General features: G+C 40.4%; 1 protein-coding gene across 1 annotated transcript in view; it reads right to left on the reverse strand.

Annotated features, from left to right (window-relative positions):
* The window catches only part of ALDH1L2 (aldehyde dehydrogenase 1 family member L2), a 66502-nt gene that overhangs the window by 34315 nt on the left and 12875 nt on the right, over positions 1-19312 (reverse strand). The window contains exons 3-10 of the mRNA XM_025403333.1: positions 16420-16654; positions 14594-14759; positions 13239-13340; positions 11923-12012; positions 9870-10004; positions 8546-8671; positions 7911-8002; positions 5063-5210 (exon numbers count right to left, since the gene is read on the reverse strand). Coding sequence (XP_025259118.1) covers positions 5063-5210; positions 7911-8002; positions 8546-8671; positions 9870-10004; positions 11923-12012; positions 13239-13340; positions 14594-14759; positions 16420-16654 — 1094 coding nt within the window. The remainder of the gene's footprint in view (positions 1-5062; positions 5211-7910; positions 8003-8545; positions 8672-9869; positions 10005-11922; positions 12013-13238; positions 13341-14593; positions 14760-16419; positions 16655-19312) is intronic.

Genomic DNA, 19312 nt, shown 5'->3' on the forward strand with positions numbered 1-19312 from the left:
ATATAGCACCTAATTTGATTCTCCTAACAATTCTCTGAGGTAGATATTATCATTATTATATAATATATTATTATTACATAATATTATTATTACATAATATATAATATATTATCACATAATAGATTATATAATATATTATCACATAATAGATTATATAATATTACATACTATATTCTATATTATTACATAATATATTATATAATATTATTACATAATATATTATTATTATATAATATTACCCTATAAATTGGGTGATATGAGTCAAGTAACAGAAGACATATTTCATGTTATGTGCATACTAGCATGTTTTGCAGTTGATAATAATAATTACCCAATCTCTAGAGTAATAATAATAATGTCCATCGCAGAGAATTGTTGGGAGAATCAAATTACACTCTATAAATAGGGTAAAAATAATGGAGAAAATAATAATAATGGAGGTAATAATAATGGAGGGTAATAATAGGAGCAAACTGTGGCTTAGGGAAGTTGAGTAACTTGCCCAAGGTCACACAGCTAGTAAGCCATGATACTTGGATTCAAACTTACATTGGTCTGACTCCAAAATTCATGTTCTTAACCAGATGATGCTAAACTGCTTTCCAGATTTGCCTAATTCTTATTAAAAACAAATGGGTGAGAAGCACTTCTGGGACAGTATAGTAAGGACCTCTGAAAATCCACTCCTTCATGAAAGCAATAAGAACACTAGAAAATATTGTTAAAAATCACTTCTCTCAGGACTCTGGAAACTAACCAAAGGCTTGCAATAATCCATTTCAAGAAGAATAGCTGAATCACACTAAGAAAAGTGAGCTTTATGGTGTATTAACTGCCTTATTCTCATCTTTCTCAAAAGCTCTGCCATAGCCTTGAGAAAACCATCATTGCAAGTATGGTAGCTGTGAAAACCAGCAGCCTAGTAGCCCCTGGTGGGGATGAAATGGGTTTGGAGCTCTTCAAAAGCCTCATCCCAAAGAACTATTACTATTTGGACTGCCTGGCAGCTCCCTGAAAAGCTCCACTCCCAGAGATTTTCTGTCTTTTTTTTTTTTTTTTTTTGGAGACGGAGTCTCGCTCTGTCGCCCAGGCTGGAGTGCAGTGGTGGGATCTCGGCTCACTGCAAGCTCCGCCTCCCGGGTTCACGCCATTCTCCCGCCTCAGCCTCCCGAGTAGCTGGGACTACAGGCGCCGCCACCTCGCCCAGCTAGTTTTTTGTATTTTTTAGTAGAGACGGGGTTTCACCGTGTTAGCCAGGATGGTCTCGATCTCCTGACCTCGTGATCCGCCCGTCTCGGCCTCCCAAAGTGCTGGGATTACAGGCTTGGGCCACCGCGCCTGGCCGATTTTCTGTCTTTAGAGGCAGAGTCTCACTATGTTGTCCAGGCTGGAGAGTAGTGGCTATTCACAGGTGTGATCAAGTGCATCACAGCCTCAAACTCCTGGACTGAAGTGATCCTCCTGCCTCAGCCTCCTGAGTAGCTGGGACTACAGGCACATGCTACCATGCCTGGCTTGGGCTTGTCTTTATTTGATCTGACTCAGAGCTTGTTATGCACAAACATCCCTATTCCTGGGACATTTGTCAAAAATAATCAGTGGCAATTATTTAATATTTCAGCTGCCTGCAGCTACTAACAAATGGCTGACCAAAAAACTTAAGAGGAATAACTGGGAATGAGATATCCATTGGAGGCATTGAAAAGCTCTGACTTATTCCTGGGAATCCAGAAGACCAATATACATGCAGGGCTTGTGCACGTGCCAGGAAAGACCTCAGAAGGCCCTTATGTCTTAACTCTCGATGACTCTTGAGGCCCTGTACAGGCAGGAGGTGTGAAGGCTGAGGCAGAGCTGTAAACTGCCTGCTGGAGCACTGAAGGTGTATCCCAGCACACACACACAGCCTCCTCGCAAAGGCTGGGAGACTTATTGGCTCAAGGTGTATAAGAAAATATATGCCCAATCATTAGCTGACCATTAAGGTAACTGAAAAGAGACTTCAGTGGTGGCAAACAATAAAAAATACAGACTTTACAGAATTATCGAGAAAGTCATTGAACAACAACAAAGCAGCAGCAGCAATAGCAACAAAAGTTGTGAAGGGAGATGAGGGGAAAGTCTGCTTTCCAGAGTTACGACATTCTATTCTTTTGAATGACCACCTGTCAACAAAAGATGACAAGATGTGCAAAGAAACAGGAAAGTATGGCCTATACACAGGTGGAAAAAAGCAGCTAATAGAAACCATGCCTAGAGAAACCTAGACACTGGATTTGCTAAAGAAAGATTTTCAATAAGCTTTTGTAAATATGTTCAATGAACTAAAGGAAACCAGGTCTAAAGAATGAAAGGAAAGTAAGAGAATAATGTCTTGCTGAACAGAGAATATCAATGAAGAGATAAAAATTATTTTTAAAAGAACCAAATAAAAATGCTGAAGTTGAAAAGTGCAATAACTGAAATAAAAAATTCACTAGAGGGACCCAATAGCAAATTCAAGCAGGTAAATAAAAGCCTGAACAATAGGAAGGAATAAGAATAAAGAAAAATGAACAGAGCCTCTGAGACTTATGAGACACCATCAAGTATACCAACACATGCATAAAAGGAATCCCAGAAGGAGAGGAGAAGGAGAAGGGAAAGGAAAAGGAAAAATATCTGAAGAAAGAATGGCTGAAAACTTCCTAAATTTGATGAAAACCATTAAGTTGCACATTTCAAGAATGCACAATCCAAGAAGCTCAACAAATTCTGATGGGAAAATTCAAAGGCCCCACACCTAGACATATCATAACAAGTAATCAAAAGACAAAGATAAAATCTCAAAAACAAGACATAAGGAACTCATCATACAAAAGAGTCCTTAATAAAATTAACAGTTGACTTATCAGAAACCATGAAGGCCAGAATATGGTTCAATATGATGAAATATTTAAAATGATAAAAGAAAAATACCATCCAAAAATTCTATACCCAATAAAAATATCCTTCAGAAATGAAGGAGAAATTAAAACATTCCCAAATGAACAAAAACAGAAAATTGATTGCTAGGATACCTGGCCTACAAAAAGTACTGAGAAGACTCCTTCAAGTTGAAATGAAAGGACACTGGACAATTAACTTGAATACACATGAAGAAATAAAGATTACTGGTAAAGGTAACTACATAGGTAAATATCAACATTGGTATAAATATATTTTTAACTCTATCATTAAAAATACAACCTCATAAAGCAGTAATTATAAAATTGTGTTGGTGGGCTCATGATATATAAAGATATAATTCGTATGACAATAATGGCACAAATTAGGGAAGTACACAACAATGTTACAGCAAAGCTTTCCTATGCTATTGATATTAAGTTGTTATTCATCTGAACTAGACCATTTTAAGCAAAAATGTTAATTATAATCCTCAAGGCAACCACTAAGAAAAAAGCTTAAAATATAGTAAAATTAAAAATAAGGGATTAAGGCAGGGCACAGTGGATCACGCCTGTAATCCCAGCACTTTGGGAGGCCGAGGCATGCGGATCACAAGGTCAAGAGATCGAGACCATCCTGGCTAACACGGTGAAACCCCGTCTCTACTGAAAATATAAAAAATTAGCCAGGCGTGGTGGCAGGTGCCTGTAGTCCCAGCTACTCGGGAGGCTGAGTCAGGAGAATGGCGTGAACCCAGGAGGTGGAGCTGGCAGTGAGCCGAGATCGCACCACTGCACTCTAACCTGGGCGACAGAGCAAGACTCCATCTCAAAAACAACAACAACAACAACAAAATAATGGATTAAAAAGGCATACTAGACATATTTAACAAAAAGAATGCAGTGAAGGAGAAGTAGAGGAATAAAAGGTGTCAGACAAGACATATAGAAAGCATAAGTGGTAAAAGAACGTAGATAAACTAGACATCATTTAAATTAAAACCTGTTGTATGTCAAAGGACACTCAAAGTTTTCAGCAAATCTACAGAATGAGAGAAAACATTTGCAAATCTTATATCTGATAAGGATCTTGTATCTAAAATAGACAAAGAACTCTAAAGACTCAGCAATGAAAAGACAAGCCAGTTTTAAAATGAGCAAAGGATCTGAAAGAAAAGACATTTCTGCAAAGAAGAAATTCAAATGGCCAACAAGTATATGACAAGATGCTCAACATCAGTAGTTACTAGGGAATACAAATCAAAACCACAGTGAGACCCCGCTTTACACCCACTAGGACAGCTAAAAGAGAAAAGACGAGAGCCAATATTGGCGAGGATATGGAGAAGTTGAAACCCTCATACATTGGTGGCATTATATAATGGTGTAGCCACTTCGGAAAACAGTTTGGCAGTTACTCAAAAAAGTTAAACATAGAGTTACCATATGACTCATCAATTCCACGCTTAGGTACATACCCAAGAGACTTGAAAACATATGTTCATGCAAAAACTTGTATGAGTTTTTCATAGCATTATTCATAATAGCCAAAAAGTAGAAACAACCCAAATGTACTTCAACTGATGAATGGGTAAACAAACTGTGGTATATTTATACAATAGAATATTACTTGGCCAGAAAAAGGAATGAAATGATGATACAACATGGATGAACCTTGAACACATTATGCTAAGAGAAAGAAGCCAAAAACAAAAAGCCACATGTTATATGATTCTATTTATACGAAATCTCTAAAAGAGGCAAATCCAGAGAGACAGAAAAGAGATTCGCATTTTCTAGGAACTATCATGCTATCCAATTTTGGAACTTTTTTTGTACGAGGTAGTCCCGGAAGAGTAAAGAATGACTGCCAATGGGTACAGGGCTTCTTTTTGGGATGATGAAAATGTTCCAAAATTGGATGACATAATAGTTGCACAACCCTGTGAATATATTAAAAAGCACCCAAAATGCACATTTTAAAAGGGAATTTTATGGCATCTGAATTAAATCTCAGTAAAGCTGTTGTTTTTTAAAGGTCATAAATATAAAAACAAATGGGCAACAGGCACAGCAGTCTTTTATAGTGTATGGATCTCACTGATTTAGGGTTGTAACATCGAGGAAAAGCTTACATAATCTACAACCAGCTCCGCCTCTTGATCTTCTCCTCTCAGTTTCCTCACGACCTTTTGGATAAAGTCTTCAAACTTGGTGGCCATATAGACATCTTCATTCTGCAGCTGAAGCCCACCACATTTCTGTCTGATCTCTTCAACCAGCCTTAAAGTAAGAACCAGCTTCGCGTTACTTAGATTTTTAAAAGGGGTTAGGAAGACTGTTATTCGCATTTGTCAAGTTGTTTTGAGGTAAGACTTACATCGCATGCCTATTTATATCCTATGAGATCTGTGATACTCATCAGAGAAATTGATAAGACTAGGGGCAAGAAATTAAAAATATATCTTGAAGGACAGTGGCAGTTTTTTTTTAACTTTATCCATGACTAAAAATAAAAGAAATCAAGGCAAAAATATTTTAATTACTTATAAGCAAGATAGCAGGGAGCATATAAAGTCAACTCCTTTGCTTTCATATATACTCAAAGAATAAGAAAGAAAGATACTTTCTTAACTGTAAAGATTGTGAGAGATGAATGTCATATTGTAGAATATTTTCTCTAATTTACAAGTATAAGATGGACATTTGTTTGTATTATGTAGTTAACACAGGTACTAGCTAGAACCATATGCAGTAGGTCAATACAATTTTTGAAGTCCTTTCCAATCCTTTGATTTCCACTGTTAGTTTGTCAAATTACAGCGGTTATCTGACATTTCTTGAATAGCAGTGGTGTATGAGGTACTGTGTAGAAAGTCCACCATGGTTGTGGTTCAATCATTTATTCTCTAAAAGAGATGATACCTTCGTAATCAAGATAATAATATCAGATGATTATGGTAAGTCAGACACTCAAACAGAAAATGAGTAATTCCTGCAGGAGTATCTTGCTAGCAAAAAAAAAAGTATTAATAATACAGTACTGGCCAGGTGCGGTGGCTCACGCCTGTAATCCCAGCACTTTGGGAGGCCTAGGCAGGCAGATCACGAGGTCAGGAGATAGAGATCATCCTGGCCAATGTGGTGAAACCCCATCTCTACTAAAAATACAAAAATTAGCTGGGCGCGGTGGCGTTTACTTGTAATCTCAGCTACTTTGGAGACTGAAGCAGGAGAATTGCTTGAACCTGGGAGACGGAGGTTGCAGTAAGCCAAGATTGTACCACTGCACTCCAGCCTGGCGACAGAGCAAGACTCTGTCTCAAAATAATAGTAATAATACAGTACTGAGGCCAGGTGTGATGGCTCATGCCTGTAATCCCAACTACTAGGGAGGCTGAGATGAAAGGATGGCCACCCCAGGAGTGCAAGGCTGCTACTGCAAGTGAGCTGTGATCACACCACTGCACTCCAGCCTAGGTGGCAGAGTGAGGCCCTATCTGTAATAATAATCATCATAATATAGTATTGAAATCTTTAGTTAAGCTAATTAGAAGTTTCTGGGAACTCATGAATCACAGCTGAGAAATCTATAATTTGAGGAGCCGAAACTCTTGACTTTTGAAAACACTACGTGCTCTTGAAATGATTGTTTTTGATTTCTGGAATAAAACCTCCATGAATAAAGGGACCTTGTCTAGTTTACACTGTATCTCCAGTGCTAAAACTGTTCCTGACAAATAGTAAGTGTTCAATCAGTGTTGTTAAGTAAATGAGTGAATAGATAGAATATTCATCAGGAACATTGCTTTGTCAATATGAAGGATTTTGTCAAGAGGAGGAATATTTTTGCCTTGTTTAATTAGTGAATGGCCACAATGTGGCCTGGAATCAAATCCTCTTAGCTTCTATTCTCTGTACCCACCATTAAGGGACTGAACAGTCCCTGGTGAGCTCCCAGCTGTCTTGTTATCCACGTTACTCCAAGAAAAACACCTCTGCAAGATGCTGCGCCAGTAGGATCCTGGTCCTGTTTCCTTGTGATAGAGACTTTCTGGGACTCCAGCCCTTTCAACTTGCTCTAAACCTCTGTGGAGAAATTCTGACTATTGGGTGATTACAATTGTCCTTGCAAGTAGCCTGATAACCCTCATTCTAGATCTATCTTACTGGGTAATTTGCGGGGGGGTGGGGGTAGGAGAAAAAAGATTTGGGGGAAAGCATAATATCAGGTATCAGATATTTTTCTGGTAATATTATTAATATCAGGTATCACATATTATTCAGATAATATTCTGGATCAGGCTGCATAGGAAATTCCCTGTTAGCATTCTCACCCAGAGCTTCTCAATTCTGATGTCATATTGGAGGAAAATTAGCTAAGAAACTGGAAGAACAAATTTTTAAAAGATGCAAAGAATTCTAATGGTTGCTTTTTTAGGTATACGGAAGATATGAAAACAACTTCTGGTTAGCAACAAAGATAAATAAATAGATAGATGTATCTGCTTGACCATGGAAACAACAGCAAAAAAGATAAAGAATAAAGATGTGTTGGCCGGGCATGGTGGCTCACACCTATAATCCCAGCACTTTGGGAGGCTTGAGGCAAGCGTATCACCTGAGGCCAGGAGTTCGAGACCAGTCTAATCAACATGGAGAAACCCCATCTCTACTAAAAATACAAAATTAGCCGGGCGTGGTGGTACATGCCTTTAATCCCAGCTACTCGGGAGGCTGAGGCAGGAGAATCGCTTGAACCCGAGAGGCGGAGGTTGTGGTGAGCTGAGATTGCACCATTGCACTCCAGCCTGGGCAACAAGAGCCAAACTCCATCTCAAAAAAAAAAAAGATGTGTCATAGATAGGTATGATAGGGTAATCACATCCAGAACAAAGGATGTGTGTGGATTTCACTGTCAAAGCCAAAGTCAAAATCTCTAGTGAGGGAATCCCTAGTGAGTCAATAAGGTCATGGTTTTACCTGGCAACATCCATTGAGCTTGCTCCGGATTTAAAGAAGTCTGTTGAGTCTTCAATAATGGGGACATTGCTTAAAATTCCAGCCCAGATGACCTACACAAAAAGGAAACTCTTACGAGGGAAGTGCCATGTAGAACAATGTGGCAGAGACTGGGCTAGCTCTTCACCAAACCAATTCCCTCTTCATCTTGTACACACAGCTGGACCACATTTCTCAGCACCTCTCCAGGTTAGATGCAGCCAATGAACAGGAGTGGAAGTGACCTGCACCACCCCAGTCCTAGCCCATGTAAACATCCTCCACACCATTCTACATGCTCCTTTGCCCTTCTGGCTGTCTGGAATGGTGACACCCCCCAGGGAGACCTTGAAAATAACAGAAACTGGGTTCCTGAACGACTTCACCCCTAACCCCCGTGCCAACCTGGAACTGCCTTGGATGTCTTATGTGAAAAATCAGTTTGTATATACTGTGTTTGAGCATATGAATTTGGAGGTTGATTTCCTCTTGCAGCTAATACATAAAAAAGAGGAAATAAAGTTCTGATCCCACTACTTTGAGGACTGATGGTACCAGTTACAAACATGCTTCAGTTTTCCAAGGTAACAGTAAAATTAAAGTCATCATGTGTTCACCTTGATGGTCTCTGCCACTTTCACCTCTTCGGCTGTCAGTTCTACCACTGACGTCTCACCCGCTGAAAAGTACTGAGAGGCAGGGATCATTTTTCCATCTTCAAACTGCAGATTTCTCACCATCAGCTACAAAATAGCAACAAAACAAGCATAAAAATCGAGGATTGAGACAATACAAAAGTGAGGCTGGCAGGAGTCCTATAGATTATATGCATATAAGGGCAAGTTTATTTGGAAAAATATAAAAATATGGATTAAAAGCATTCACCATTATGTGTAAAAGGGCTGAAATGGCAGTTGAATAATGGCAGCAGAAAGGAAAAAGTGAGGTCTAGGGATAGGTACATCTCAAAATGGCAAATAAGTCCTGGTAAATTTGACACTGGGATGTAGGTATTTGAACTAGAATCTATTGTGAAAATAACAGACACCACTAGTGCTGCTGCAACTCTGCAGCTGCTGCCTCTGAGCACTCACTCTGCACCACGCTCAAGAATGCATGGATAAGTGCTTGCTTTGGCAGCACATATACTAAAAAAAGAATGCATGCATGTGCTGAAGGATCTTACCTAATTTCATAAATGCCAGTGGAAGTGGATGCCATTATTATTCCCATTTTACTGATGCAGAAAGGGAGGCTCAATGAGGTTCAGTAATTTGCTCAGTGCCACACAGATAGTAAGTAACAGAGCTGGGAGTAGAACCCGGAACTAGCGGGACTCTTAAGCCTACAGTCTTAACTGATTTATCCTGCAGCAACTGGAAAATATCTGTATGGTACAAATTCCCTTTGAACGCTTCATTGGGAAGCTTCGCAAGGGCACTCTGAGGCCCAAGGCCAACCCTCCTGAGCATAGGCAGTGTAGGTGGCACCTGCCTGGTGGATCAGTGGCAAGGGGCATCTGAGGAGGGCCACATCCATTTCTCTTGATCCTCCCAGAATCTGGCACTGGGAAGGCAGACAGACGAGATTCTCCTCTCTGTCATATAGACGGCAAAACAGACTCAAAGGGAAGAATCATCCTGCCCAAGACCAGAAAGTGGAAAGCAGTGATTCACATCCTTACCTCCCCACTGAATTCCTCTCTCCACTTTACACAAGGCAGCCTATGCAGATCTGGGGGGCCTCTCTTGAGACACCTCATCTCCATCAGGGCACTCAGAGCCAGCTCCTCCCCCAGCCAGCAATGGAGGCACAGATGTCCTAGCCTGCCCATATCCCAGTGCAAATCCAGATTAACTTGTGATAGCTATTCCCTTAATAGCTTGGGTTATAGAATAAAATCAAAAGGTTATTTCATAGGCAGCTATATTGAACACTCACTGCTTTTCCATCGTTACCAAAAAGAACAAGTCCATTTTTGGTAACGAGACCAGGCTTCTTGGCACCTTTAATTTCCAGTGGTTCTCCAGGAGGCACAGAGCTATTGAGTAATGTCGAGCCATAGAAAGTGACCATCTAGTAAAGAGATCAAACACAGATTGTAAAATCAGGAGAAAAGCTGTTCATAGCGGTATGTATAAGCATCATTCTCTGCAAAAATGCTGAAGTTCATATTATCACCTGTAATAAAATTGAGACACCACAATGGGAGAAACTGTCCCAAACATCCATGGAAATGACACAAGGCAATAAAGAGTCTATGAATATGTCACTGGAGAGTCCAAAATGCCCCACATCCAGGTGACATGAATATGCATTTATCACATATTCGCATTGATACAAAGGTGAATGAGATCAAAAGCTCTCAGCGTTTACAGCCTGAAGGTAGGGTTTGGGTGGGGTGGGAGGTGCTGGGAGTGGGCATCAGTGATGGGCAATGCACAGTGGTAACCAGACTATTACAGTGCAGGGTGATAAGTGATGAGAAGCACAGGGTGCTTTGTGAGTCCGTTATTGGAAAAAGGACTGGATCCAGACAGTAACCAAGAGACACTGACGCTGACTGAGTTTTTATTGCAATTCTAGGATGATCAGCTATATATATATGGAGCCTAATATGATTATGCTGTAATGGTTTGTTGAATACATACTCTAGGCCCAGGGCTAAGTACTTAAATGAGTTAATATGTATTAATTCTTTTTTTTTTTCTTTTGAGACAGAGTGTCACTCTGTCACCCAGGCTGGAGTGCAGTGGTGCGATCTCACTGCAACCTCTGCCTCCTGGGATCAAGTGATTCTCCTGCCTTAGCCTCTCAAGTAGCTGGGATTACAGGCACAGGCCACCACACCCAGCTTTTTTTTTTTTTTTTTTTTTTTTTTAGTAGAGACAGGGTTTTGTCATGTTGGCCAGGCTGATCTCGAACTCCTGACCTCGGGTAATCCTCCACCCTGACCTCCCAAAGTGCTGGGATTACAGGTGTGAGCCACTGTGGCTGGCCAACTCATTTAATCTTCACAATTACCCGTAACCTAAGGAAGGCAGTATTATTAGTTCCATTTTACAATGAGGAAACCAAGGCACCCAATGGTTAAGAAACCTGCCCGAGGTTACACAGTAAATTTTCACAGAAGCATTCTGGCTTCAGATCCTGCACTCTTAACCATTACACTAAACTCCCTCCCTTGGTCACCCATCGAGCCCATGGATTTTTATTGGCACTTAGTATGTACCCAGACTCCTGCTTAACTGCTCAGATTATCAAGACAATTACATGAAGTGCTTGTCCCTAAGGAGTTCACAGGCTAGTATTGGGGGGAATAAAGAGACCCTCACAATATATGATGTGCCATACCAGAGGTAGGCAGAGTGTTGCTGGAACCCAGAGGTGAGCCATCAAACCCTGCCAGGCTGGGCATGTGAGATCAGGAAACCTCCTGAAAGAGGTGAAACCTGAGAGCCTGGGCTGAGTCAATTACCCATGGATAGAAGACCCTTCAGGCCCCTGCCCGCCTCTCCTGCCTCAGCTCTCCCCATGCCTGTCCTCACAGTCCAGACCCTGGCTTCACTGAACTCCTTTTGCAAGTCCTTGACCAGGTGCTGGAGTCTCTTATCTCTGGGGCTTCGCCTACTTGTCTTGCTCTCAACCTGGTTAACTCTTCTCAAGGTTCGAGCAAAGCAGTGAGCTTTTCTAGGAAGCCTTTCCTAATATACCTGAGTCTCAGCCTCCATGATAGCATTTATCGTACTGCACTGAGAGTGTTTATTCACTTCTCTGCACTCCCCATAAAACTGCAGGCTCCTGGAGATCAGGGACTGGATTTAGCGTCTGCTGCACAATAAATGCTCAATACATGCTGAGTAAAGGGGAGAGTGAATCACAGACCCGCCTCATGACCAAGGAAGAACCATGGGAAGCCCAGATTTATCTGTACTGTCTCTTACAAAGGTAATAATCGGGGAGGGGAGCAGGGGGAGTGGTCCGTAGAACGTACCTGTCCATTTATCTCTGTCCAGGCTCCAGGGACTTTATCATGACCTCGAATCCAGTTATGTAAAACTTCGGCAGACTGGTCCCAAGAAATCTAGGAAGGCACAAAACACAGGCTGAGCCTCCTATGGCTGTGAACCTCAAAGGAATAAAAACGCTTCTCGTCATCAGAGGCAGAAACGAGTATGTTATTGGGAAGTAAAGGAATTTTTGCTTCTTAGTTTTATTTGGAGTATTTTGTCAGGTGGCTGATTTAGTAAAAAAGAGACTTTATTGAAGGAAAATAAAAAGCAGAGGGTTATTTAAAGGGACAGTATGCTTTGTAAAGATGACGTAGAGCGGGCTGTTGAGGGGAGGAGGCCAGTAGCTGCTGGAGAGTTTTATGTTGGGTTTTTATTAGGTTGAACTTTTTTTTGAAGTTCCCACCTCTGGTAAGCCTCTGCCTCTTTTATTTATTTATTTATTTATTGTCTAATTTGTTTGTGTCTATCATGGCTCTCTGCTTTGTCTGCACCTAGATTTTGTCTCAGGTTTACAGGACCCCCCATATTATTAGTTGGTGTGTATGTGTGGGTTGGTTTTGGGTATGAATATGACCTAATGCCTGTATTGTTTACTATCGTCACCACAGGAAGGTTGTATAGTGGCCAAATCTATACCTACTGCATCTGTATTTTTTTTTTTTTTTGGAATTTCTTTCTCTGCCCTAAGCTGTATTTATGGCTCCAGGTTTTCATTTTTTGTTTTTTGAGACAGGGGTCTCACTGTGTTGGCCAGGCTGGTCTCAAATACCTGGCCTCGAGTGATCCTCCTGCCTCAGCCTCCCAAAGTGCTGGGAATACAGGCATGAGCCACTGCGCCCAGCGCACCTAGCATGACATTTTTTTTTTAAGGAATATCCCCTTTGCCCTTTTCATTAGCATGTAGCTGGCGCTATTTTGACATTTTAACTGCAGAGTGAAGGATTATTGAGCAGACTTAAGAGGCGTTTCTGGGCGGTTTTAATTTGCTTGCTTGTTTGTTCGTTTGCATAGTATCTCCTCTCCTTTCTATGCACATTTGGCTAAGTGCCCACCCACTCCAGCATTAGAGATACTATTAATATGCAAATTTTGGGTGCTCTCTCAGACATGAGTCTTCCCAGACTTTATTTTCTTTAGGGGACTCCCCTCTCCTGCATATGTCTGGCCACCTGTCTACTCTAACAGGTAGGGCTAGGGCAGGCTGGCTTATCTTTTGGCAAGATCATAGTACGTGGGGAACTACTGAAAGGTAGAGGGCCATGAACTCTGAGATGTGTTATTGAGTTGATATAAATACCTCAGCATTTTCCTTTTTCTGGATACCTTCATATGTTGCCCCTTCTTCTGGCTGGGGAATACGAGGAGCTTTTCCATCCGCTATGAGTTGAACAGCTTCTACCTAAGGCCAAAGACGTCACCTGTGTTACAGCCCAATGATCAACAATGGCATAGTCTATTTGACTAAAGTTTCTGCGTAACAGAATTACTACCTATAAATCTGTTCAGAGAGTCAAGAGTATGATGATAACTACCATTTCTTCAGGTCCATCCTGACAAGCATTGTGGTAGCTACTTTATGTAAAATATCCCTTGAAAACATAACAAGAATCCTGCAGGGTGGATATTGTTATTACTGTTTTACACCTGGGGAAACTGTCTGATAGCCACAGGGGAACAGAGCCAAGTTCACAGCTCATTCCACCCACCTCCATCTAGGCTATAACTTGGTCTAGAATCTGGGCTTCAGCAAATATCACTGAACACACAGAATGCTACATTGATTGTAATGATCATTTTGTGAGCAGCTACTGTGGGCCAGATGCTTTACACAAATAGCGTCACTTAATTTTCACAACCACCCTACAAGTCAGATGGTATTATCCACACCGCATAGATGAAGAAACCAAAGCTACAGAGGCTAAGTGACTTGCTTGTGGTCATACAACAAAGAAGAGGTAGAATGGAAACTTGAGCTTAGGTCTTTCTGACATCAAAGCCCTACTCTCTTAATCATTAAATGATATAAGCAAAGCACTGCTTTCCTGTCTCCTAAATCAATGGCTACTACTGTATATAATCTTGCTACTTCTCTCATACTAGCTCTGAAAAAAAATTAAATGACATCAAAATTATCAGCTAAAGCTTTCAATATTTTTACAAGTATTTCAATATTTTTATTTGATGGTATACATGTTTTGGGATTTTTTTTTTTTTAACCCCAGAGCACCTCTGAATAAATACAGCAACACCAAATTTCACCCTGTTACAGAGGCTAATTTAAAGTACTTTTAAATTTCCATAACAAATTGCGTAGCAATATTTCTTAAGATTCAATATACTTCTTTACAATTAATCATTATAGGCAGGGTTGAAGATTCAAGTATTTGGCAAAAGAATGGAGCAGTTTAAATGCTACTGCATCCATTGGATCAATGCTCTCAGAAAAACAAGTCAGTTTCACAGACTAAGAAATTGAAAAGTTCAGATTTCCATCCTAAATATACCATCCCATTAGTTAAAAAAAAAAATCTAATTTTGTTTTTAAACTTTAAGTTTTTGGTGAAAATTCATATGGATAATTTCTTGCTAAAAGAAAAAATATTTTCAAAACTTTAAAGGTTTACTAAATTCTGGGTGGCAAAATATACTAACCATGGCCTTGATTCCTTCAGGAAAAAGAAACCGATTATAAAGTGCATCCACTGTATCATTGGGTTCAACATCACATGATCTCTGAAGGAGGATGGGTCCTGTATCCAAGCCATCATCAGCCCAGAAAACAGAAAACCCAGCTTTCTTATCTCCCATAATTAGAGTCCTGTGAAAAGAAGAATTTCAATTTAAAATGTTGGTTAACTGTATCATAAAGTGATGAATTAGTGATATTAAAGTATAAGAGTTATAATGGAAAGGTAGACAATGAATGAAGCTAGCATGAGAAATTAACAGTAGAACTGGGAGATGTCAGGGCTCATAAAAAGCAGTGTCTAATGGTACTGCTATTTTATATCATACATCCTCATATCTTCAGTCTTTCTTGTTAATGTATAGTAAGGACTTGCAGTGAATTCAAAAAGGCATTAGAGTCTATCGTTACTACCACTCATTGACTCTCAGGGGTCAGCTTTCTACTTCAAGATCAAGTAATTTGCCCACTAGGTCCAATTCCTACATCGTGCTTGACCCTGTATTAGGCAGAGTAAGAACAGATAGGATACTCTGTGAAGGACAGAATGTGAAGCGAATGTGAAGGACAGAAGTGATTATGAATTCAAGCTAATACAGAGAGAGTATGATAATAGGTCAGCCATGTAATAATTTAAATATTTTTTACTTTTGAGTACAAATCAAGACCTAAATCAATCCATCAATCACTAACTCTTCAGAAATACTAAGAAATTAACTGGCATTGTTATCAAGATCCTTGAAAATACTGATATGCTTTGATCCAATGATTCTGCATGTGGAAACAGTGTAAACTGAGAAAAAATACAAGTTTAAGTGCGAAGATATCTACTAAATAATAGTGTGTTATTTATAAGAGCCAAAAAGAAGTCAATCCATGTAATCAAAGTTTAAATACAATTAATGTTTTTCATCACATTTAAACAAAGTGTAGGCTTCCAGCTTATTCCAACAACTTGACACCGAGGAATATTAGGAAGATGTGCAGGTAAAGGACAGAAAGCAGAAAGGGTAGGAAGGCCCACCTCAACCCACAGCATTGTGTCCCTATGGTATTAGGTACCTACAGTGTATCAGCCACTGTTCCTGACACTGGAAAATAGCAATACAAATGTTGTGCAAAGTCCCTTTCCTCAAGAAGCTTAGAGTTGAATGGGGAAGATGGACAATGAAGGTGATCATTTCATCATTTCAAGTAATTACTTGATGATGATTTCAAGTAATTCAGCATTTCCTGAAATGTACTTGAGAAGCTCTATGCAAAAAAAAGTTCTGTGGTCAAATAAGTTTGGGAACATTGTGTATTCAGACTCCCTCTAGGGGATTATGATACTGACATTAAAGCCCGTATTAATAGCTCAAATGAATCCTGCAATTAAAAATCTGGCATCAACCAAACTTACTGACCATAAAACCTTTGTTTGCTCAATACCTAGTAACAGTCAATGGAGCTAGTACTCCATAGGCTATTCTTGGTTCGCATTGTATGTCTAGATCTCAGGGGAGTTCATGCAATAGTAGTAACCGATCAGGACCTCACAATTGTTCAGGCATGCCTAGTTTCTTGTCTTGATCACCTAGGTAAAAAACAGAAAGAATGTAGGCAATTGAAATACACTCACCCTCTCTGTAATTAAAAAAGTCTCACTGGGTATTCTGGCACACTCCTGAAATGTTAGCTACTTGGGAGGCCGAGGCAGGAGAATCATTTGAGGCCAGGAGTTTGAACCCAGACTGGGCAAAATAGCAAGACCCCATCTCAAAAACAAAAAAGTAAGAAGAAAAAATCTCACCAATTGATAGCAGAGGCTCCTCTGTGCCTGGGCAGGATGGATGGGTGATAAATGATAGAGCCATGCTTTGGACTGTCAATTATATCCATGGGGATGAACTGAGTGCAGAAAGGGAGCACATTTAGGTCTGCACCCACGGATCTGTAGGCCTCTGCCACCTCTTTGATGGTCTTGCCCTTGACTCTCCATTTAGGAAGCTTGAACACAGGAGTCCCATCTTTCTCTGCAGCCAAAGCTGAGCATAAAAAACATTTTTTTTTTTAGAAGTTAGCAGTAATTTTATATCACTATGAATTCACATATTGTAATTTTGCAGTTTCATGAAATAGTTATAAATAAAACATGGTGAAGAACAATTTAGATTGTGACTAGAATTTCACCTGTTGTAATTGGATCACACTAAGGTGATACATATCTATATACTTAAGGCATAATAAATTAGAACTGAAAAGATTTTGGCTAGATGATATTTTAAGATTTTAATGAAAGCTTTTTCTTTTTTAGATCAAAAATGGTACCTTTATTACTGATACAACCTTTTAAGAACATAGCATCAGATTTGGAGGCATGCGCCAATGCTTCACCCACTAATTTGACACACTCACCTCTGGCACAGTTAGAAAGCCATGAATCTCTTCCCTCCCTATACAGAACAAACTGTAGACCAGAACACGTTCTCCCTGCCAAGTGCTGAGCTGAACTTTTCTACTTCCTTCTCCCAAATTCACCAAACAAATAAGTTAACAAAGCTGAGAGGCCAAGAATGGAGAATACATGCTCAGCTCCTGCTAAGGGCTTTGCCACACTGAACAGACCAGGATCTCCTTCCTGAGAAGAGCACTGTCCCCTCCCAAACAAATGGCTCCATCCTAATGCCATGGGAAATGGCCCACCAAAGTGCAAACAGCACAAGCCTATTTTTTTCATAATGAAATGTCGTTTTTACTATGTGTCTTATATCTTAAGTATTTATATATATATATATATATATTTTTTTTTTAAGTATACAGTTTTTTTTTTTTTGTTTTTTTTTTTTTTGGGACGGGGTTTGGTTTTTCGCCGGGCCTGGGGTGCAGTGGCCGGATCTCAACTCACTGAAAGCTCCGCCTCCCGGGTTTACGCCATTCTCCTGCCTCAGCCTCCCGAGTAGCTGGGACTACAGGCGCCCACCACCTCGCCCGGCTAGTTTTTTGTATTTTTTTTTTTTTTTTTGTAGAGACGGGGTTTCACCATGTTAGCCAGGATGGTCTCGATCTCCTGACCTCGTGATCCGCCCGTCTCGGCCTCCCAAAGTGCTGGGATTACAGGCTTGAGCCACCGCACCCGGCCAAGTATACAGTTTTATATGTAAGTAGTATATATTTTAAAAAATCGGTTAGGCACAGTGGCTCACACCTGTAATCCCAGCACTTTGAGAGGCCAAGGCAGGAGGATTGCTTAAACCCAGGAGTTCGAGACCAGCCTGGACAACATAATGAGACCTCCATCTCCACCAAACAAAAAAAATTATTTTCTTTTTTTTTTTTTTTTTTTTGAGACGGAGTCTCACTGTGTCGCCCAGGCTGGAGTGCAGTGGCCGGATCTCAGCTCACTGCAAGCTCCGCCTCCCGGGTTCACACCATTCTCCTGCCTCAGCCTCCCGAGTAGCTGGGACTACAGGCGCCCGCCACCTCGCCCGGCTAGTTTTTTGTATTTTTTAGTAGAGACGGGGTTTCACCGTGTTAGCCAGGATGGTCTCGATCTCCTGACCTCGTGATCCGCCCGTCTCAGCCTCCCAAAGTGCTGGGATTACAGGCTTGAGCCACCGCGCCCGGCCCAAAAAAAATTATTTTCAAATTAGCTGGATGTGGTGGCATGTACCGATAGTCTGAGCTACTTAGGAGGATCACTTGAGCCCAGGAGTTCCAGATTGCAGTAAGCCATTATCGCGCCACTATACTCCAGCCTGGGCAACGAAGTAAGACCCTGTCTCTAAAAAAATTTGTTTAAGTGTATAAAAAATATATATACACACACTATTATTAATATATAATTGTATATATTAATATAGAAATTATGGTATATATTAATATATAGCATACCTGTTTTATAATATATTACTTTAATAATATAATAGTATATATTTTTATATACTATATATATTTAATATATAATAGCATATATGTTAATTTTAGGCAATTTCCAGAAGTCTTAACTAAAGCTTTCTATCTGCATTTTTGTGTCCCTTCCTTTCTCCTACATCTGAACAACAAAATTCATTGACTCAGGATGAGATGATGCCTCCACCATGAAACCTAAATTCTGAAGCCTAAGGAAGTCCTGAAGGACCCCAGCCATCACGATTAGCCCCTGGTCAATCCGTTTGGAAGAATCTGAGAGACCAGCACAATAATGTTCACAAAATGTGAATGTTCATAAAACTGAACTCACATGTCAGATAACAGGAAAATGGATAAATGGTGGTAAAAATATGTGACCATGGGAGAAATTGTGAAAGATCATATGGCAAAGAAAACTGGGGTGGAGGAAACTTAGAAGTCTTCATTGTAAAAAATGTACTCCAGGCCAGGCGTGGTGCCTCACACTTGTAATCCCCAGCACTTTGGGAGGCCAAGGCAGGTGGATCACCTGAGGTCAGGAGTTCAAGACCAGCCTGGCCAACATGGCGAAACCACGTCTCTACTAAAAATACAAAAATTAGCCAGGTGTGGTGGTGGGTGCCTGTAATCCCAGCTACTCGGGAGGCTGAGTCAGGAGAATCGCTTCAACCCGGGAGGTGGAGGTTTCAGTAAGCTGAGTTCGTGCCACTGCACTCCAGCCTGGGCAACAGAGTGAGACTCTATCTCAAAAAAAAAAAAAAAAAAAATGCACTCCACTGAGACTGGCTGAGACA

Source organism: Theropithecus gelada, chromosome 11 (assembly GCF_003255815.1).
Source record: "Theropithecus gelada isolate Dixy chromosome 11, Tgel_1.0, whole genome shotgun sequence".
In the NCBI taxonomy this organism is placed as follows: domain Eukaryota; kingdom Metazoa; phylum Chordata; class Mammalia; order Primates; family Cercopithecidae; genus Theropithecus; species Theropithecus gelada.